This window comes from Antechinus flavipes, chromosome 5, assembly GCF_016432865.1.
Source record: "Antechinus flavipes isolate AdamAnt ecotype Samford, QLD, Australia chromosome 5, AdamAnt_v2, whole genome shotgun sequence".
Lineage (NCBI taxonomy): Eukaryota > Metazoa > Chordata > Mammalia > Dasyuromorphia > Dasyuridae > Antechinus > Antechinus flavipes.
Genome location: NC_067402.1, coordinates 158,225,805 through 158,249,076, shown reverse-complemented (window position 1 = coordinate 158,249,076; position 23,272 = coordinate 158,225,805). Strand labels below are relative to the sequence as shown.

General features: G+C 34.0%; 1 protein-coding gene across 1 annotated transcript in view; it reads left to right on the top strand.

The window, feature by feature from the left end:
• The first annotated feature begins 4,034 nt into the window (after positions 1–4,034).
• The window catches only part of LOC127538643 (ras association domain-containing protein 7-like), a 135,156-nt gene continuing 115,918 nt past the window's right edge, over positions 4,035–23,272 (top strand). The window contains 1 exon segment of the mRNA XM_051962417.1: positions 4,035–4,090. Coding sequence (XP_051818377.1) covers positions 4,035–4,090 — 56 coding nt within the window.

Below are 23,272 nucleotides of genomic sequence, written 5' to 3'. Positions count from 1 at the left end.
ATATTTTGATGGAAGTGGATTTCTTTGACAAAGAGACCTGAGTTTCAATTGATAAATGACGGACAAAAGCAGCTACACCCAAAGAAAGAACACTGGGAAACGAATGTGAACTATCTGCATTTTTGTTTTTCTTCCCGGATTATTTATACCTTCTGAATCCAATTCTCCCTACGCAACAAGAGAACTGTTCGGTTCTGCAAACATATATTGTATCTAGGATATACTGCAACATATCCAACATATAAAGGACTGCTTGCCATCTAGGGGAGGGGGGGGAGGGAGGGAGGGGAAAAAAATCGGAACAGAAATGAATGTCAATATAATGTAATTATTAAATAAAAAAACTTAAAAAAAAAAAAAAAAAAAAAAGAAAAAAACAAAAAAAAAAAAAAAAAAAAAAAAGAAATGTGCCTTTTTATTATTATTTTATGATAGTATGGAAATATTGAAAAGTAAAGGGCAGTATAAAACTTGATTTGAAGCAGACTGTCACCTTTTAAAAATATTACAGTGGTTAACATGGTATTAAAGGTAGAGGCAAAATCACCCAGATATTTCATTTCACCTTTTAAAGCTATTTTCCCATATATAAAACCCACAGATTTGGCTTGATATGAGGCTTAGCACATGACTAAATTATCTTTCATTTTTATATAACTGTTCATTAAATAAATGTGTATCTGCATATGCATGCACACACACTACATAGATATGCATACACAGATACGTACATATACATTCATATGTACAAACAAAAATGTGTATGCATGTGTATAACTATGTATATGTGTATATCATTCCTGTTTTATTCTATAATTGTATACATAAACATACACATTTATTCATATACACACACATACATATACTGTAGATAGAAAGATAATCAACTAAAGTGGGTTGAGTGTCATTCTTAGAGTAAGAAAGCTCTCTCTCTAAGTCCCTAAGTCACAAATGATATGTTCATCTGCCTTTGTGGCATGATTCCCAGTGTAGCGCACACCAATGAGCTCACAGGACACACACATAGAGTGAGAGACAGAGGCAAAGAGGAAGAGAGGCACAGAGAGAGAGAGACAAAGAGATAGAGAGAGACAGAGACAGAGAAATTCAGAGGGAGGGAGGAGGCAGAGAAATGGGGGAGAGAAAGAGGGAGAAGGAGAGGGAGAGAGAAATGCTATTATCTTCTTTTTTTTTTTAATAACTTTTTATTGATAGAACGCATGCCAGGGTAATTTTTTACAGCATTATCCCTTGCATTCACTTCTGTTCCGATTTTTCCCCTCCCTCCCTCCACCCCTTCGCCCAGATGGCAAGCAGTCCTTTACATGTTGAATGGGTTGCAGTATATCCTAGATACAATATATGTGTGCAGAACTGAACAGTTTTCTTGTTGCACAGGGAGAATTGAATTCAGAAGGTATAAATAATGCGGGAAGAAAAACATAAATGCAAACAGTTTATATTCATTTCCCAGTGTTCTTTCTCTGGGTGTAGCTGCTTCTGTCCATCTTTGATCAATTAAGGCTCTCTTTATCGAAGAGATCCACTTCCATCAGAATACATCCTCAAACAGTATCGTTGTTGAGGTATATAATGATCTCCTGGTTCTGCTCATTTCACTTAGCATCAGTTCATGTAAGTCTCGCCAGTCCTCTCTGTATTCATCCTGCTGGTCATTCCTTACAGAACAATAATATTCCACAACATTCATATACCACAATTTATTCAACCATTCTCCAATTGATGGGCACCCTTTCATTTTCCAGCTTCTAGCCACTACAAACAGGGCTGCTACAAACATTTTGGCACATACAGGTCCCTTTCCTTTCTTTAGTATCTCTTTGGGGTATCAGCCCAGTAGAAACATTGCTGGATCAAAGGGTATGCACAGTTTGATAGCTTTTTGAGCATAGTTCCAAATTGCTCTCCAGAATGGCTGGATGTGTTCACAATTCCACCAACAATGTAATGCTATTATCTTCTATATGACATAATAATCATATAATCATTGGGAAATTCAAGTTTGAAAATACCATCCTACATGACACAACTAAGGTATTATTCTGGTTTGAGGGCATGGGGAGTCTTATTTAATTCTTCTAGGCATTTCATGTGATCCTTCAAAAAACAAAACAAAACAAGTAGCACTATGATTGATAAGAGTGGTTATATTATGGCAGCATTGTTCACAAGAAGGAATTTGGCTTTGATATCTAAAGATCTGGCTACAAATCTCAGCTCTGTGGCTTTCTATCTATAAACAAGATATTTCATACATCTGAGGTTGAGTTTTCTCACCTATAAAATGAGGCCATTTGACAAGGTGACCTCTAAAACCTCTTCACAGCTCTAAATCAAAAAGATACAGGAGAAAATATTTTTTCCAAGTTCTAGCAAGATAAGTAACATCATTAGGCAAATAATATATTGGGTTAATGTGTAATGTTCTGTTTTCTAGCACGCCCATGTTGGGCACCTAAATGCAGTGTGCTTTCTAGAGCACTCAAATTGGGGTGCCAAAATATACCGGCCCAGACTAGCTCTAGATCCTCCAGAGAGGATCTCAGGACCAGCTTTGGTCTTAGTTGAGGAGTGAAGGAGGCAGAAGACACAGGAGGATGGTCAAAGATGGAGTTCTTATTTCAAGTCCTCTCAGCCCTTAAATACCTTGGTATGATTACATCATTACAGCACACTAAGTACGTGCCAACTAGAGAACCATTATACCATCATATCATGCTGAGGAAGTGCTAACTATAAGCACCCTGCTATTGATATGTAAATACTTCTCTTTACTGTAAGTATTCCTGGCTTCATGTAGAACACAGGTGATCATGCCCTCCTTGACTTCTCAGGAAGGGTGAGAACATTAAAGGGAGGTGGTCATGCTCTCTCTGACTTCTCAAGAAAGGTGAGAGACCCAAAGAGACGTGGGGAGCCAAACTAGTCATTGTCAGTGGTTCCCTTGGGGCTGAAGGGCCTTATACCTTACCCAGAGTTCCCCCACTATCTGCAGCCCTCTACATCTCCTGCTTTCTTTTATTTTAGTTGAAACAAGTATACGTAAATTCATCAGTATGGGAGGTATTAGACAAGCAAGTAGTAATGTAACAAACATTATTAATCAACATGGTATTATAAAAGATTTCCATGAGTCCTAGAAGGAGGGTATATAAATAACAATCACACATACACCTCCTTCAGCAGCCAAGGGGTAATCGAAAACCAATCATTTGTCCTTCACTTCCTGTGTCAGGGAATCCAATGATCCCTGCTGGTTTTGAAGTCCTCCAACAGTCTCATCAACAATTTTTGATGTTCATGAGTCAATGGCCATACACATTGGGTTAACAGCCATGCTTTTCAGTGGCACATGTAGTCAGAGATGGAACCACCAGATGTTTCCTAGATCTTCTTCTTCATATCAAGAGTCTTCACTTTTTCCATCTCTTTCTGATGGACAAGGTGAATATGGCTCATTGGCACCCATCTGAATCCTTCTCCATCTGCAGAGATGTAAGCAAACCCACTCCCCCAAACAGTTTACCTATCTGGTCCCTTCCATTTACCACTTTCTGGATCACTCCACATTACCTGGTGATTATCTAAAGATAGTGGAGCTGCTCACACTGGACACTGCCCTTCTGGCAGGTTATGAAACCTGTCTGCTGAAACCATCTTTATCAAGGTGCATCGCCATAAAAAATCAAAAAATTAATAGTATAAAGGGTTAAGTTTAGAAGTTCTCTAGGGTTACCTGTGGCTCCCCCATTCTTTTTTTTTTTTTTTTGAGGAGCATCTTGATGTCTCAGTTTCATCTCTCTACTATTTACTGTCATTGAGGATTATTGCATTTTGGACACAAGCTTTTGGTTCTTGTTCTCTCGCTCTGTTTTTTCACTTTATCTTTATGCCAACATTGAGCTTTCAAATGCCCTGCTTTACCACATTGAAAGCATTGACAAGTCTCTCTGGAAATCCCTTCCCAAAAGGGATCCTGTCTTCCCATTTTCAGATCTTGAAAAACCTGCATCATGGTGACCCATGCTTTGGTAGCAGCAGAAGCAATTTGCTCATATGCTGTCAAAAGGTAATTAATCTGAGCTAAAGTATCTTCATAATAACCTACAGTTGTTAGTTGGTCAGAGGTGACTGATATATTAACTCTAGGTTGCCTATTTCATTGGGCTTGTATTCTACAGATTTCACTATACTCAGAAAGCTACAACAAGATTTGTGTCCAGGTTCTAAACATGTCTTTTCTATAGATTTCCAATCATTAGGGGTTAAAATTTCATAAGCCAAATTCTCTAATAGCATCTTAACATAAGACAATGTAGACTCATAAGGAGTGCAAGCCTTTTTCAGATTTTTGATAATTTCCAGATTAAAAGGAGTGTATCTTTTCCTGACTTGACCTAAAGAGTCAAGCTCTTCAACCACAGGATATGCTTCTATTCTCAAACCAGATGTATCTTGTCCTCCTGCTTTAGCTTTAACTAATGCCTCTTATAATGGTGACATCAGGATGGGCAAAACTGCTTCATTGGCAGTGCTGATGGTGTCACTGCCCCTCCCACTCCTCCTCTTTCCCCTGCCTGTGAAGGCAAAGTTGAGGGAGGAGGGTCAGGAGTTGGGGAAGACCCTAAGGGCACATGCTTGAGTGTAGGTGGAACTGAGCTGTGAAAATAAGAAACATCACCCCTCTTAAACTCATCATCACTGTCCTTAAAATATTTAACTTTTTCCCTGCCCAAATGGTCATGCTTTTCAGCTGCATTGTCAGTATTATCCCCCTCCTGCTCTTTTCACACTTCCTTGTCTGGTCATTTACATTAAAATCTTTCCTTGTTTTAAAACTTGTGGGATTCTTTAAACCAATCGTATTATATTGTACATAAGGAATGTTTCCTCAGTAATTGAATCAGGACCCATAGCTTTGTAATATCCACCTAGTTGCTTTCCCACTATTTTCCACATCTCTGACTCTAATTTTCTTCTTTAGAGAGCCAAGGATACATGCACTCTAATATATTTAAGAGCCCAGTGATCTGTTTCTGAGTAACCAACAAACCTTGCTTCTCTGTTGACCTAACTACACTTGCTTCATCCTTCCCTCAGGGTGGAGGAGGCTCTTTTCTAAGTATTTGCCCCATTTTGGCTGAAAAAAAAAATCAAAGTGATTAATTTAGCCCTTACTGAATCTTTCCACTTTGCCTATTTTTATATTTACCCTATTTCTGGTCATGGGACTTCTCCACTGAACTTGAGGATCACCTCAGTCGAGCTGGTGAGTATAGGGCCTCCTGTCTAGAGCCTCTAGAGCCTCAAGTCTAGGGCCCCACGTTGGATGCCAAAATGTAATGTGCTTTCTAGTGCCCCCAAATTGGGGTGCCAAAATATACTATGTTTTCTAGAGCCCCCATATTTGGGTGCCCAAATATACTGGATAGACTTGCAATCTGGAGAATCTCAAGACCAGCCTTAGTCTTAGTGGAGGAGTGATGAAAAAGGAGACCCAGGAGGATGGTCAAAGATGGAGTCCTTATTTCAAGTTCTCTCAGACCTTAAATACCTTGGTATGATTGCATCATTACAGCACACTAAGTATGTGCCAACTAGAGAACCATTATATCATCATATAATACTGAGCAAGTGCTAACTATAAGGACCCTGCTATTGATATGTAAATATTTCTCTTTACTGTAAATATCCCTTGCTTCTAGTAGAACACAGATGTTTATGCCCTCCCTGACTTCTCAGGTAAGGTGAGAGCACCAAAGGAAGGTGGGGACCCAAACCAAACATTGTCAGCAGGTTTCTCTGGGCTGAAGGGTCTTATATCTTACCCAGAGTTTCCTCACTATCTGCAGATCTCTACATTAATGTAGAAAAAAAAATATTTCCATTGGATATAAAATATTTTGCTTATGTCTTTGTCTATGCCATATCTAAATGACAAAATAGATAAAATACAAGGGCTAAAGTTAGTTAGATATGAGTTCAAATATGGCCTGTTATTACTAGCTGTGCAACTCTGGTCAAGTCACAATCTCGAATTATTCCATTTTCCTTATCTATAAACTGGGAATAATAACTATTTTCTAGTACCTATTGTCCAGAGTTGTCATAAAGTTTTCATATAAATAAATATAAACAAATTAATAAAGTTGTCATAAAGGTCAAATGAGATAAATCCCTTAAAAATCATTATACTAATCATCATCATTATTATGGAAGCGAGGTGGTAACAGTGTGTTTGAAATGAGGAAGACTGATCTTCATGAGTTCAGATCCAGCCTCAGATACTTTACAAAGCATAAGATGCTGGGAAAGTCACTAAACTCTGTTTTTCTCAATTCTTCATCTGTAAAAAGATGTCAAGATTAGGAATTAAGGAAGCTAAAGCAAATTGTTATTATTATAATTCCTTTCCCATCAGGTTAACTTTCCTTATTTTATTAGTTGATTTTCAGTAGCTGTGAGTGTTAAAATCAGAACTGCATCACTCATTGAAGTATTTCTCAGATGACATCTTCATGGGGGATTGAAACTCAATCCATTTTAACTGCTTAACTTTCTACCTATAATATAAGTGTGTATGTATGGATAAACACTTATGTGAATATATACAATCATAAGATAAAACAGGAATGATATATACATACAGAAATTTACATAAACACACATATTCATGTATACTGATGGTGCTACTCTTTACAGCTACCTGTGTGCCAGTGGGAATTAGTCAGTAGTTCATCTTGGGGCTAGTGATAAAGGTGGGTCACTTCCACTCTCAGCAACAGTGGGTCACAGGGATTTTTCCCCTTAGGGATGGTTTTGAAATGATATTAAAAGCAGGTCCAGTGCCCTTACTGAATAAAATATTTTGTGAATGAACTTTGATAAAAGTTCTGTGATCTATCATAGTTATCACTGTAACCATATTGAATAATCATCAAATTATCTTACCCAAAACATGTTAATGATGAATACTCTCAGTGTCTTCCTACTCCAGGGATAAAATAGCACCTGGATTTAATAAATATTTTTTTTTTTGAGAGAGAGAGGTTTAAAAGTACCTAAAAGCACCTTCATTAACAGGAAGAAATTCCTAGCTTAATACAATATTATCAATAAAGATTTCTATATAATGAAATTTTAAAAAAACACAATGATTATTAAGAGAAGAGATACATATACATTTCTGAAAGGAGAATGGTAAAGAATTCTCAAGAAATATTTCTTTAACGTCCTTTAGACCTCGTGATGTGATCACCAGAGAGCCAAGCATTGCTTTTCCCCTCACAAATATAAAAAGAGAGGCAAATTGCAGCCAATTCTTTGCTCTTCTTTCTAAAAAGAAAAAAAAAACATTCAAAAGAAAAGAACAGATCCAAATCAGGTACTTTTAAAGCCCATCTGTTCCTTCTACTCTGACCAGGTCACATCTTCTCTCTTGTCTACTCCTTATAGGAGGCAAGAGATTTTCTTCAACAATGCAAACTTTGTCAAGTTTCCTTTTCTTGGAAGTGGTTTAAATATCAAGGATCATCCAATATTCATGACAGGACTGGTCCTAATTCTGTCTGTGTAATTCTTTGTATACAGCAGTTGTAAATCAAAGTGTCTCTTTCTGCCCTGTTCATAATATAAAGTTAGTCCCTCAACTCAGTCAGTCTGAAACTCTTTCTTGAAATAATATTCTGAAAGGTAAGGTCATATCCTTTTCAGGAAATTTTTCATTTTACTACAGATGTCTGAACAAAGTCCTAACTATGGATCTTTGCTGTTTTCCAAACATGCTTGAACACTAAGATAATACACACATGGAAAATGTAATTGGTTATAATTTTTTGGGTGAATTTGGATTCACGCAATAAAATGTTTGTAGGTATTGTGAGAGATCATCTTTGCTAAACCACCATACTTTGAGATTTAGCATTTTACATTTGCCCTGATCACCAAAAGCCTGCATATTTTGGATACCGGAAGTGCAGATGTGATAAAAACCAATGACCACATTACTATAAGTTTATTGTCCTAAAATTATGCCACTAAATACTAAAAACAACAGTTTTTCAATGATATTATTATATTTGATGGTCCAAGAGACTTCTGAATTTTATATCAATAATACTATAAAAAAACAGCAACAAAATTGAAGAATATTTGTCAGTTTCTCCAAAATAATTACCATTCATTAAACAAGGCTTTAGAAAAATTCAAAATACAAAGTGCTTTATCATGAGCAATATACAAATATATATGTAGATTTTTTCCCTTTGAGGTAATATTTTATGCTCATATTTTATTTTGATATTACACACTGTGTGAAATTTATATGCTATCCAGCATTAATATTGATATATAGACATTAATGGATAACTGAGGAGAGACAGTATGGCATAGAGAACATCATAGAGAACAACTGTAAGAATATTGGACCTGAAAATAGGATGATCTGGGTTCAAATTTTGACTGAGATACTACCAGTGGAACCATGTTTATATGATATTGATCTTTCTGAGCTTGATTTTCAACATTTGTATCATAATGATAACAATATCTGTGTTTACCTATCCCTTATTCATAAGATTATTGCAAGGTTTGTATACAAGGCACTGCAAAAGTCTTAGTGACGTTTTAAACTTTAACAACTTAGAAATAGGAATACCACAAACACATAAAAACATGATTTTTAAATTTATGTTTATATTTATTTAGTTTTGTTTCTTAAAAATAATTATAACAGGACAGAGCATCTTTTCATTATGGTTTCATTTTTCTTTTTTCTAAAAGATAATTCAGAATTCAGAATTTCAGACTGGAGCATTAGTAAAATGGCCATGTCTTTCTTGGCCATTTCTCTCAGCTTACCTACTTCCATTAGTTTTTTTCCTTGTGAAATCACATCTAAAATATTGTGTTGTATGTGACGGAACCATGATTTTGGATTATTGTAAGGACAAAAATAGAAATGCAATTCTTTCAGTCACTGAACAGCAGTTGATGAAGCTTTTACAAAGTTCAAAACTCAGTTTAAAGTTTTATCTCAATACAAGATAGTGATAATGTTGAATTTTAATAAGAAATAACAGTATTTTGAAATTTTAATCAACTATTTTTCATATTACACAAAATGGCATAGTATTCAATAAACAAAAAGATTTCAGCTATTGAAATAAGAATTTACTATCTGATTAAAACAAATATTGCTGGGAAAAGTAATCAGCACTCCAATCTGGGGTTTTACCTCCCACATAATAAAACAAATTGACAAAAATAAAATTCTGGAGGAGCTTTAGAAAAGATCAAGTATATTGACATGCTTTTAGTTGAATTGTGCATACTAATTATTCTGGAAAGCAATTTAGTATTCTGCACAAAAAGTTACTAAACAGTCATAACTTTTGAGCCAATTATTCTGGATTCCTTACTCTCAGCTTCTACCCTTCCCAATAACCCCTTCATATTCATTCAGTTGTAATGTTCTATCTTTGTAACATCTTTCATAGTTCTCCTTTCTCTTTCCCAGAGAGTAATTTTAAGAATATGATGCCAAGATTAGGAATTAAGGAAACTAAAAGCAATTAGCTCCAGGTATTGGTTCATGTGACTAAGTGCATTATGCTTGGATTATCTATTAGAAAAGATATTATTATAAATTCAACAATAATTGTTGGGAATAGAAACCTTTACTAGCTTGGGGAGATGAAAATGAATGGAACTACAACATACTATTAAAAAATCTAGATATCTCTTAAGTTAACTTAAACAAGACAAGTCATTTTGTAGTTGTTAACTTATATTTGCTGGAAAATTAGAATTTCCCAGGGTTTGTCTATTTAAGCACCTGTAGAGAGATATGTCTAGAAGTGAAAATAGCCTTTGTACTGTCTTAAGGGTGGGTGGAAATGAGTCTCATCAGAAAAATGAGGCCCAAGAAAGTAGAGAAAGAGTGAGAATCAGACTCATATGTGAGCACATCAGACAAAGCAAGTACAGAAATTTGGACAATACAAATGTTGTGTTATTAAGTATGGTAGGAGACCTGGGTGTGTGACTGATTTGCCTTGGGAATGCTATCATTGCCACTGCTGCTATTGCTTCAATGTTGACTGAATAAAGAAAGGAATGAAAAATACTGAGATATTAGGATAAAGTCTTTAATCAATGCATTCAGAAACCAATAGAAACATCACTATCGATAGCTAGAGTCTGCTAGAGATAAGATAGAATAGCTGAATTCTCACATTTTTATTTTTTGCATTATTATTGTTCAGTACTGTGTGACTGTTGGGAACCTCATTTGAATTTTTCTTGGCAAACAAATTGGAGTGGTTTACCATTTCCTTCTCCAGCTCATTTTGCAAATGAGGAAACTGGCACAAACAGAATTAAGTGACTGGCCCAGTGTAACTACTACTAGTGTTTGAGGCCAAATTTGAACTCAGGTTTTCCCTATTTCAGGTCCAGTATTCTATCCACAGCACCATCTAGCTGCCTGATTCTTTGCACTAATCATACTCTATTTCTTTTATTTCTTTCCATGCATTTTTCTCCTTGATACATCTTTTTTTCTGATATAAAGTGGGGTAACTGTTAGATGGCTGATTTGTGATATGTCAGTGAAATGCTGTGGAAGTCAAGAAGTGGTCAAGTGGAAAGAAATAGAAAGGCTCTTTCCCAAAACAGAATACTAGAAATACATGAAAGTCATATTTTTATTTATTCAGATATGGGACATCTTTCCAAAAGTAGAGAAAGAAGACATTAATACAAATCAAATCTAGACTAAAATAATTTAGCAATTTCCTGTGGGGGAACACAGAGTTTATCTTTTTCAAATGATTGCCTTCAGCACTTTTCTCATTATTTCTTCCAGTGGCAAGTTTATTTTTCTTTTGTTTTCTTCAGTTATATATAATTTTTTTTTGTAATATGTGTACATTCTTTTTTTTAATGTATTTTCTCATGAATCATGTTGGGAGAAAAAAGTCAGAACAAAAGAAAAATACATGAGAGGAAAAAAAAAACAGAAAAAAAGTGAACATACAATCAATCTCCATAGTTTTCACTCTGATTGCAGATGCCATTTACAATCCAAAGTTTATTGGAATTGCCTTAGATCACTGATCTGCTGAGAAGAACCAAGTCTTTCATAATTGATAATCAGATAAACTTGTTACTATGCACAATATTTTCCTGGTTCTGCTTGTTTTGCTTGGCATCAGTTCACGTAAATCTTTTCAGGCCTTTCTGAAATCAGCCCATTCATTATATTTTGTAGAACAATAATCAAATGAGATCATAATTGTAAAACACACAGAGTCTGCCACATAGCAGCACTTAATATATATTTCTTCCCTCCCACCCTTCCCTTGTGTTTAATACCTAAGCCAGTTCTGAAGGTTACAGAGAAGTAGTGTGAACATGAGAAAAAAAAAAAAAAAAAACAATAAAGCTAGTCATTATCTCAGGATACAAATGGAAAGGAATTTCCTACTTTAATTCACTGAGGAAAATTTACATTTACCTTTTCATAAAGCATGACAAAAGTAATCCTAAAAATTACAATCTTTGTTTGAGTCCTCCCTCTTATCCCAATTATTGTTACCTCTTCCTTTTTACTTTGTTTCAAATTACTGTGATTAATAATTATTATGGAATGGGATTAAAATATAATAGCCCTAGCATGATAGATAGGATTTAAAGAATCCCATAAAGAGAGAGAAAAAAAAAAGTAAGCATTGCCAGCTCACATTGTCTTTCCTTATACAAATATTACTAATGGTAACTGTCAAGAAGTTACATTTATGCAAATAAACACTCCCTTTAGATGTTTTAAGCAATTGTATTTGCAATATTCTTTGTCTTGTAACAACCCAACATGTTATTCCATTCTTTCATGAACTTATTTCCTGGCAGATTGGGGTAAGAGAATGTTGTGGGTGAGATATGTTACTGGAATATATCAACATAGTTTAAGCTCCAGTAACACAGGAAACTCCTTGACAGGCTAGGAACTATGAAGGCATCCAAAAGGAATGGTATTATAAAGAAAGGTAATAGAAGGAATTAACTAGAACTGGGGGAGAGGAGGTCTTTGAAACTTCAATATGTTTAATGTTATAAGTCAAAAGCATCATGCTCTTTAGGAAAGAAGAGCTCAAAATACATATTCTATATTAATGTATCAAGGGAGAGTGCCAGGAAAAACCCTTGATTGACATAAAAGGCAATGCTAAAGAAAAAATTAGATTTATCAAACTTAATAAATATGGCCTTAACAAGGAAGATTTATTTTATCATTTGTTTCCTAGCATAATGTTTCTTTGCCTATTCAGGCTTCCTTAGTCAACCAAAATATCTCTTTGAATTATAACCAATATGATGAAAACATAGTTTTCAAAAGGCACCTTCGTATTAAATAATCAAGCTAGTCACTCAGTTAAAAGTTTAAAATCATAGAATCTAGAACATGGAATGCACTCAAGAAAAGAGGAGGATTCAGCTCTCTAATTTGCAAAAAGAAACTCCATTCAGGAAAGAAGAAGCAAACAGCTCAAGGTTCCCTAATTATTTAGTGTCAGAATTAAGAAAATAACTCTGGCCTCCAGATACTATATATGCTAAATATATACATATATATATATATGTATATGCTAAATATATTTATTTATATATGTGAATATATACAATGCATATGTATAGTAAATATATTTATTTGTGTATATATGTACATATATATTCATATATTTATATATACACATCTAACCGTGTGTGTGTGTGTGTGTGTGTGTGTGTGTGTGTGTGTATGGGCATGGTGGGTGTGTTTTCACTATAAACACAGTGGACACAAAGAATATAAGCATTGTAAGTTACTGTTTGGTACTCTTCGTTTATTTTTTGTTTTTGTTTTTGTTTTATTTTGTTTTTGCTCTCTGCTATGTGCTTACTTTTATTTCCATCCATCCATCAATTATAGAGTAAAAGAATCACAAGGAAAAGAATCATATTTTCATAAGTTCAACCATCAGGAGTACATTAGGGCATTACTGAGATCATTTATAATTACTTGTTAGAGTCTTTCTTTATATAATGTGTTTTTTAAGAAATACTATGCAAATAGATACATTTAAATAATTTGTTTCTTTAATCAGGGAAATAGCTGAATTGCGTTTTGTTTTCTTTTTTTCCTCCAAAGGAACTCATGGATAAAAGGTGTGTAGTTTCCTTTTTATTTTCTTCTTCTGTCTCAAGAATGCTTTTTGCTTTTCCACATATACTTTTTAAAATATTCCCAATAATTCCCCCACCCACTGTGTCTTTGAGAAAATGAACATATACTTCTTCTAGTCAACATTATAAGCCCTTTTCAGCATCGTGAAAGGTTATTATGCAAAGATTATTATCCCCTTCTTATAAATGAAAAAAGAAAAAGGCCAAGAATTTTCTTAAGGTCCTAATGCTCATCTCCCAAGTTAATTTACTGTTATACATTTTGAATCTTACTTGAAGTTTTACTGAGCACCTGACAATGTTTTGTTTTGTTTTTTTTTCTTTTCTGTCTTTCTCTTTCTTATTATTTTTTGTTATTTTGCATTTAATTCAACACATTAAAATTAAAAAAGAAAAAGTATACACGATATATATTTTAAAATTTTATTAATATACAATATAAAGAAGACAAGAAACAATCAGAAATAATAAAAAGGAACATATAAGCAGTGACATATTCATGTTTTAGGGGTCATTTGAGATAAGTTTTATCACATTAAAATTTCTTTTAAAAATGTCTAATGAAGAAGCATAAGGTCACAATTATACTCTATACAGTACTATTACAATGCAAACAACAACAACAACAACAAAGAAAATGCTAAATAGAAAGTTTTAAAGATTCTTAACCAAAAAGTCTTTGGAAGTAATTTGGGAAACTAAAGCAAAAAGTGTTACTTTGTAATATATTCTGAAATAAAGTGGATTTCTCTGCAAGCATATAAGAAGACGGGGATTCCTAGACTTTGAAACTGATTGCACTTCCTGCCCTTCTCCCTTATAATAAAAATGTTAGAAACAGTGGAAACAGACTTTCATCTGGCCTCAATTGACTTTGACTATCATGGGATGATGTTCTGTGATGAAGCCAAAAACCACTGTGAACTTTTGCAGGACCTTGTAATTATTTAAGGTTTCAACATTAGTCCTTTGTACAAAGATATATGAATAACCAAATGTGATATAAGGATTGTATTGTGCAGAAATGAAACAAGGAAAGCCTGTATGAACTAAACAGACATGACAGCGGATCAAAAAAAATTAATTGACTATGAGTTCAGAATTTTTTACTGATTTGAATTTAGACACCCATATGTTTTAGAGAGCTTCATGTAGTAAGCATTTAGAAAATGGTGAATTCACTTGAAAACAAATAAACACATATCACACACTTCAGATATAATAAACCCAGAATCACTAGAGGAAAAAATAAACTGGTCAGATACAAAACAAAGAACAGACAGAGAAAAATCTATTAACAGAGGAATACTGATACCACAGATAAATAGATAAAGAAAGAGAGAGAGAGCTACCTGTGATTATCATATTTTCACTCCATGTAAAGCAAGCAAATTCTCAATCTCTTTTCTATGAAAAATAAAGGGAAAATAAGGATGGGAATACAAATATATTTTTTCCTGGGCAAGCTTCCTAGTGCTGGAAAATAAATCATTATTTATAAGGGCTGGAATTTTCAATTTCAAAAACTTTCCATCTGTACCCTTTTATTTCCAGCTGCTTGATAGGATCCTTTTCAATTTCTTATCAAGTATAGTTAGATATAGTAATATATATATATATTACTATCAAGTATAGTAATAATAGGTAGAAAAACACCCTTTTTGATTTGAAAATCATAACCTACTATATACTATAGGCCAACTATATAGGTTCTAGCACCTAGGTCCTCCCTCCTTTTCAGTATAACAAAACCGTTAAAAGAAAGGAAATATATGATAATATGAATATCATAATATGCATTCATTTCTCACAAGTTCAGGTCTATCTCACCATATAAATACACAGAATATAAGTAATGCAGAGTTTTTATTTCCAATTGTAAGATAAGAAAAAGACCCATAAAAGTGAACTAATTTACTCAAGGTCATATAATTAGTTAGTGACCAAGTCAAGACTATAATCCAATAGCTTGATTTCAACTTAGTCACTTGCATTTTACTCTATGGTTATCAATGAAGAATAGCAAATATATTTAATTCTCTATTTTAAAAAAGTAATTTTATCTATTTTAATTACATTTTTTTAGTTCTAGATTGTTTCCATCCCTTTCTCTCCAGTTTGTCCTATGGTAGGCCACCATTTCACAGCTTACCAAATTTTTCTCTGGAGGAAAATGTCATCCACCTATATGAGTCCTTTGTAATTGATTTGACTCTTTATGATACAATAATTTAGTTCTTTGAATAACATAGTGCTTTGAATGTACAACATTCTCTTGGTTCTGCTCACTTCATTTTTCATTTTTTTCATGTTTTGCCATGTTTTTTTCTTAATTTTTTTCCTAAAATTAACAAGCTCATCATTTTTTATAGAACAGCATTATTCCTTTACAATTACATAATACAACTTTTTTATCTATTCTTCAATTGAGAGGAATCTTCTCAATTTCCAGTTCCTTGCCACCCAAAGAGAACTGTTATAAAATGTTAGAACATTGAGGTTCTTTTCCTTTTTCCCTTATCAACTTAGGAAACAGATAATGATAGTACTTCTGGATTAAAGAGTATTTATAGTTTTAAGGTACATCCAAATATAAATGATGATTTACTTCTTATGAAAGATCAACAGAACAAGAATTTCTATCAATTAGAAAGCACTTATTATATCCTTGGTATTGTGAAAACTTCTGGAGACAAAAGACAAAATGATCCCTGCTCTCAAGAACTTTATGATTTTGTTTTTGCTTTTTGTTACTTTTTTAAATATTATTTTATTTTTTCAAATATATACAAAGATAGTTTTCAACATTCACCTCTACAAAACTTGCATTTCAAATTTTTCCCTCCATACCCCCCAATCCTAACCCCTAACAGCAAGAAATCTGATATAGGTTAAATATGTACAATTCTTCTTTATATATATTCCATTTTTTTTATGCTGCACACACACACAAAATCAGATCAACAGGGAAAGTACCAAGAAAAAAAAAACACCATGAACAGAAAAAAGCTAAAAATACTATGCTTTGAGCCACATTCTATCTTCATAGTTTTCTCTCTGGTTGCAAAAGGCATCCTTTCTAGCCAAAGTCTATTGGAATTACCTTGAATCACCTCACTGTTGAAAAGATCCAAATTCATCACAGTTGATTATAACATAATATTATTATTGTGTTCCATGTTCTCTTGATTCTGCACAGCATCAGTTAATGCAAGTTTTTTCAGGTTTTTCTGAAATCAGCTTGCTCATCATTTTTATAGAAAATAATATTTCATTACCTCCAAATACCATAATTTATTCAGCCATTCCTTAATTGATGGGCATCCACTCAGACTGCAGTTCTTTGCCACTACAAAAAGGGCTACTACAAACATTTTTGCAATGTGGGTCTTTCGTCCTCTTCTATGATCACTTTGGAATATGGATCCAGTAGAGACACTGTTGAATCAAAGAGTATGCATAGTTTTATAGCCCTTTGGGCACAGTTCCAACCTGCTCTGCAGAATGGTTGTATCAATTCACAGCTCCACAAATAATTTATTAATGTACCACTAACAATATCTTAATGTTCCACATTTCCCACATCCTTTTCAACATTCATCATTAGCTTTTCCTGTCATCTTAGCCAACCTGAGAAGTATGAAATGGTACCTCCGAGTTGTCTTAATTTCATTCCTCTAGAGCATCAATGATGATTAAGAACATTTTTTCATATGATCATAAATGGCTATAATTTCTTCATCTGAAAATTATCTGCTCATATCCTTTGATAATTTATTAATTGGGGAATGATTATATTCTTTTAAATTAGAATCAGTACTCTATACATTTTAGAAATGATGCTTTACAGTGCTACTACTGGTCTCATATCCCAAAGAAATACATTTAAAAAAAAATTTTTAAATAACTTTTTATTGACAGAACCCATGGCAGGGTAATTTTTTACATTATCCCTTGCACTCACTTCTGTTCCGATTTTTCCCCTCCCTCCCTCTACCCCCTCCCCCAGATGGCAAGCAGTCCTATACATATTAAATAGGTTACAATATATCCTAGATACAATATATGTGTGCAGAACTGAACAGTTCTCTTGTTGCACAGGGAGAATTGGATTCAGAAGGTATACATAACCCGGGAAGAAAAACAAAAATGCAAGCAATTTATATTCATCTCCCAGTGTTCTTTCTTTGGATGTAGCTGCTTCTGTCCATCCTTGATCAATTGAAACTGAATTAGATCTCTTTATTGAAGAGATCCACTTCCATCAGAATACATCCTCATACAGTATCGTTGTTGAGGTATATAATGATCTCCTGGTTCTGCTCATTTCACTTAGCATCAGTTCATGTAAGTCTCACCGATCCTCTCTGTATTCATCCTGCTGGTCATTTCTTACAGAACAATAATAGTCCATAATGTTCATATACCACAATTTACTCAACCATTCTCCAATTGATGGGCATCCATTCATTTTCCAGTTTCTAGCCACTACAAACAGAGCTGCCACAAACATTTTGGCACATACAGGTCCCTTTCCCTTCTTTAGTATCTCTTTGGGATATAAGCCCAATAGAAACACTGCTGGATCAAAGGGTATGCACAGTTTGATAACTTTTTGAGGATAGTTCCAAATTGCTCTCCAGAATGGCTGGATGTGTTCATAATTCCACCCACAATGTATCAGTGTCCCTCCCAAAGAATTAGATCCTTTGCTGTAATGAATAGAACCAGGAGATCATTATATAATTCAACAATAATACTGTATGAGGATGTATTCTTATGGAAGTGGATTTCTTTGACAAAGAGATGATCTACTTCAGTTCCAGTTGATCAATGATGGACAGAAGCAACTATACTCAAAAAAAAGAACACTGGGAAATGCATGTAAACTGTTTGCATTTTTGTTTTTCTTCCCGGGGTTATTTTTACCTTCTGAATCCAATTCTTCCCATGCAACAAGAGAACTGTTTGGTTCTGCACACAAATATTGTATCTCGGATATATTATACATATTTAACATGTATGACTGCTTACTATATAGGGAAGGTGGTGGAGAGAGGGAAGGGAAAATTAGGAGCAGAAGTGAGTGCAAGGGATAATGTTTTTTTTTTTAAAAAAATTACCCAGGCATATATTCTGGCAATAAAAAGTTACAACTGAATATTAAAAAAATTTTTTTTAAAAAAAGAAATAATGCTTTATCAAATAGAAACACTAGTTGTAAATCCTCCCCCTACCCCCAGTTTTCTGCTTTCCTTCTAATCTTTGCATTGGTATTGCATTAATAATGCATTGGTTTTTGTTGTGATACAGGAGCCACCTACCAGTGGCTGCTGGAGATCTAACTCAGACTTGTTGAATTGATTTCTTCATGTGAGAGGATGATGATGATACAAGGAGACTGAGAGGCAGTTGAATTCCCTGACCTCTCTCCTCTTCCTTCTTGCCTTCAATTTATTTCATTCTCAATCCATAAGGAACATATGAGAAGGGTACTTTGCAACTCCTTCAAGTTTATATTTCACAGCTGTGGAGTCTCTCAGAGAATTGAACTGCTCCTTCACTTAGGCATGGTTCTTAACAGGTTTTATTTGGGCAAAACTTTTTTTTTAATTTAATGTAGTGAAAGTTATTTTTTTTTGCACTTTATAATGAAGAACTTTATGTTTTAATGGTTATGATTTATGTATGAATTTAAGCTTTGTTAAGGGGATTACATATATTTTCTTATTTGTTCCTCACCTTAACTTTGGGAAATAGGTACTATTTTTACCCCAATTTTAGGATTCCACAGATTAGGAAGTAAAGACAAAAAGGAGTCATATTTCTTATGTGTGTTTGAGACTATATTTAGACCCAAAGCCCAGTATTCTCTCTACTACCACACTGTCCACCCTAACTGTGCTGTCGACAAGTCACTTACCCTCTCAGTGGTCTAGAAAATTCTCAGAGTTGCAGAGAAGATACAGATTTGCATTAGTAGAAGGAATTTCTTCATCTGGGAACTTCCATACACCTATGGAAACACAAGTCTAGTTTCCATCCTCATTTTGTGGTTTGGAAAACTAAGACTCAGAGAAGTCCTCAGCAGTTCAAAGACTTAAACATCATAACCTGGAGTTCAACCAAATCTTTTGATTCTAAAACCAGTGCTCTCTGAACCTCAATATGCCTCCTTTAATATTATAAGGCATACTCTTAAATTTCTTAATTATCATTCAATGTGTTTTGAAATGTGAAATCTAAGATCTTTTTCAGACAACAAGTGTATGAACAGAGCCTCACTACAAGACACTGATCTGCTTCTCATTATTCTGATAACTTATGACTATCAATAGCAGACACTGATAAAGTGAGAATACAGGACTTCACTTATCAGAGTACCCTGGAAAGTCCTGATAGAGTGAATAGAACTCGCAGACAAAAAAAGTTGTGATGTCTGGACTAGCTCTCTGCAGAACCTTGGGATCTAGTCTTAGAGGAGGAGAGATGAAGGCAGGACAGCCACCGTGAGGCTGGTCAAAGATAGAGTCTGATATCTGAAGGCTTCTCTGTGTCTGTGACTGTGATTCTTCTTCTATGTCTGTGCTTGAGAGAGTCTTCTGTGTCTGAGACTCCCTTAAATACCTCAGTACAATTACATCACGACAGCACACTGAGCACACAGCCATTACATCACCACATAAAGAACCATTATCTCACACTGAGTAGGTGCTTAATTATAAGCACCATGCTTTCCTTGATTCAAGTACACCTTTTCAGGGATCTGGCCCTCTACAAAAAGCAATAGTTGTAAGGAAGTTATTGCTAAAAAGTTGGTGTTACATGCATTTGAAGTCCTCTATACAAAGGGACTCTGTAAGTAATTGTTCAACATGAATCCTTGATATTGTTCAGTCCTGTCCAACTCTTCAAACCCCTTGTGTGTTTTTCTTGGCAAAGATACTGCAGTGGTTTGCCATTTCATTTTTCAGTTCTTTTTATGGATGATGAAATGTGAAAACAAGGTTAAGTAACTTGCCCAGGACGTTACAGCTAATTAGTGTTTTAAGCCAAATTTGAACTCAAGAAGATGATTATTTATGATTCTATACCTTGTACTCTATTCACTATACCACATAGCTGCTGCCTTTAGCATAAAAGCTACTTCTAGAGAAAGCCTGAGTAAAACAGAAACAGACATCATTCACCACTGGGAACATTATCCTAAGGAGATCAAAGAGGGAAAGTTCACAAACATCAAAATTAAAACAAACCCCCCCCAAGCATTTTTGGTGAATATTAGTAATAGTAGTACTGGTGATAGTAGTAGTACTAGTAGTAGTAATAGTAGCACTAGCAGCAGCAGAAAGAGGAAAATAAGGAGAAGCAAAAGGAAGGATAAGAAAGGGCAAAATTAGAAAGAGCAGCAGTTAACAGCAAAGAATTAAGACATTAGAGGCTATGAAGTTAGAGGATCTGGGTTCAAATTAGAATTTTGCCACTTTGTACCTATGTGACCTTGGGCATGTCATTATCTGAGCCTCAGTTTCTTCAAATATAAATTGGAGGATTAGACTAGATTATTGCTGAGATCCCTTTTAGCTACAAATCTATGCTACTATGGATAATAATTGATTGGGGAAATAGCTGAGTAAATTTGTGGTATATAACAGAATAGAATATAGTTGTATAAATAAGAAATAATGCTTAGGAAGAAGTTAGAGAAGGCTAGGATCTTTTGTATGGATAGAAAAAAGTAAGAGGATAATATATATGGCAATCATAATAATGTAACAGAAAACAACAATAAAAAACTTGAGAATTATAATGACTAATTGTTATTTCAAAAGTCAAATAAGATTCCCATCTTTCATGAGACTGATGGGAAAATTGGAATGAGGAATACATGGAAATCACATTGATTTGTTTTGATTAAATGAACTAATCTGTTACAAGAAATGCTTTTATTGAGTTTGTGGTCATATCGGAGAGTAGTGGTTAGGAAATAATGATGATCTTAACATTGATATAAAACATATTGTAAATAATAATAGGAAACTACATTCTTAGACAACTTGGGGGAAGCATAAGACCAGAAATTTTCTAAAATGGAGTCACTTCACCCCTAAGGAGATCATGGGTATATTTCAGGTGGTTCACAAACTTGGACTGAAAAAAATACACAAACACACACACATGTATACACATACATCCCTTTATATTCACTGACTTTTTTGGTTATAATATACATTTCATTTCTTGTATTTTAAAATATTCTGAGACATACATAGGTTTCACCAGAGGCCCTTGATAAAAAAAAAAAAAAATCAGAACCTCCTCATTAAGCTAATACGTGTAGTCTGCTATTTTGTTTGTATAGAAGCTATGTCTGAGCTCCCTGTATTGTCAGAGCATATTTATTTTCTTGTACATTTTTCTCAATAGTAATTTCTTTTTCCAAATTCATGTGAAGATAGTTTTTAACATTCATTTTTATAAGACTTTGTGTTCCAAATGTTTTCTCCACCCTCCCTTCCCTTTCCTCAAGACAGCAAGCAATCTGATATAGGTGAAATATGTATTATCCTTTTAAACATGTTTCTTTATTTGTCACGTTGTACAAGAAAAATCAGTCCAAAAAGGGGGGAAAGAAATGACAAAGAAAAAGCAGAAAAAAACCATTTTTTGTCAAACAATGAATTCTTATCACAGAAGTTGGAGTTTTGGGATTTATCAAACTGTAGATTACTATAGTCATTGCCTATATATATTTTAATAAAACATTTATTTATTTAGTCCTTTTCATGCTTGTTAATTTTTCCATTTACAACCTATTAAGTACATAGTAGACAATAAGAATTCAAACACTCACATACATTTCTGAAGTATGTCCACAGCTCCATGTTTTTAGTTGATTTCTTTAGAAACTGCTTTTTTGCAAACACTTACTTGGTCATTTTGATTAATCTTGGCCCCATCTCATTCACTTTAAGCTCATATTAAAGTATGTGATAAATACAATGAATTCACAACTTCCTTTTAATGTATTTGTTTTATCCAATATGGAATTTTCTTTCCCACTCTCCCTCAAGGGAGAATTGCCCTATGAAAGGAAAACTTTGCACCATTCCCTTTACCCTAATCTTTTATCTTCTTTAAATAAGGAAAAATCTATTTAAATGGAGAGTAAATACAACTTGACTTTTTCCTTTTACTTTCTATATAATTTGAAGTGCTTTTTCTTTTTAAACATGACATCACTCAATGTCTTGACCCCTTTCTGATAAAAGAATACTATTTAGTAAATGCCTTAGGGACTTGTGCAAGGGAAAGAATTTCATGTAGGTGTTATTTTTCATCTTTTCTCTCTTCTAATTGGCACTACTCTTGACTATGAGGAAGAATAATATGACAGGCGGTAGATGCCAGTCCTATATCACAAGACTGTTGTGAGGATAAAGCTAAGATCACTTTGCACTTTAGCACATTCCTTTCTCCTAAAACTATATATTTTGTAATAACAAAAGAAAATGTAAAAATCATCTGCCACTAGATGAATAGTCATGAAAAAATCCAAATAAAAGATTCAGAGAAATCTATTCAATTGGCTTTATGTTAAATCATCTCCCTTAGTCATTGCCAAGTTACCAAAAATTCTGAAAGAGCCATTAGAATAAAATATTAAAAATTTTAATTACTGAAGTATTCAGTTGATTCATGTTTTATTATTAATGAACTAACTCTTCCCCTTCTAGGGTCATAAAACAGGACTTAAATGATCCTGAGTCCAGCTCTTTATCAGTGTCCCCAGAGTTCTAATTTTTAGCACTTGGACAAGTCTTTGTTCAGTTACCTAGCAACTAGAACAAGGACAAGAGATAAGTCCAAACAACATCTCTCAGCAGCCAAAAACATGCCAAACTTTTTCCAGAGTGCATATTGCCAAAAACAGAATCAGGAACTTTGAAAAAAGAATTTGGCTTTGCTTAAAAACATAACAGTTATTTGAGTGAAGCATTATATTTTTCTTCTTATTATCAAAACC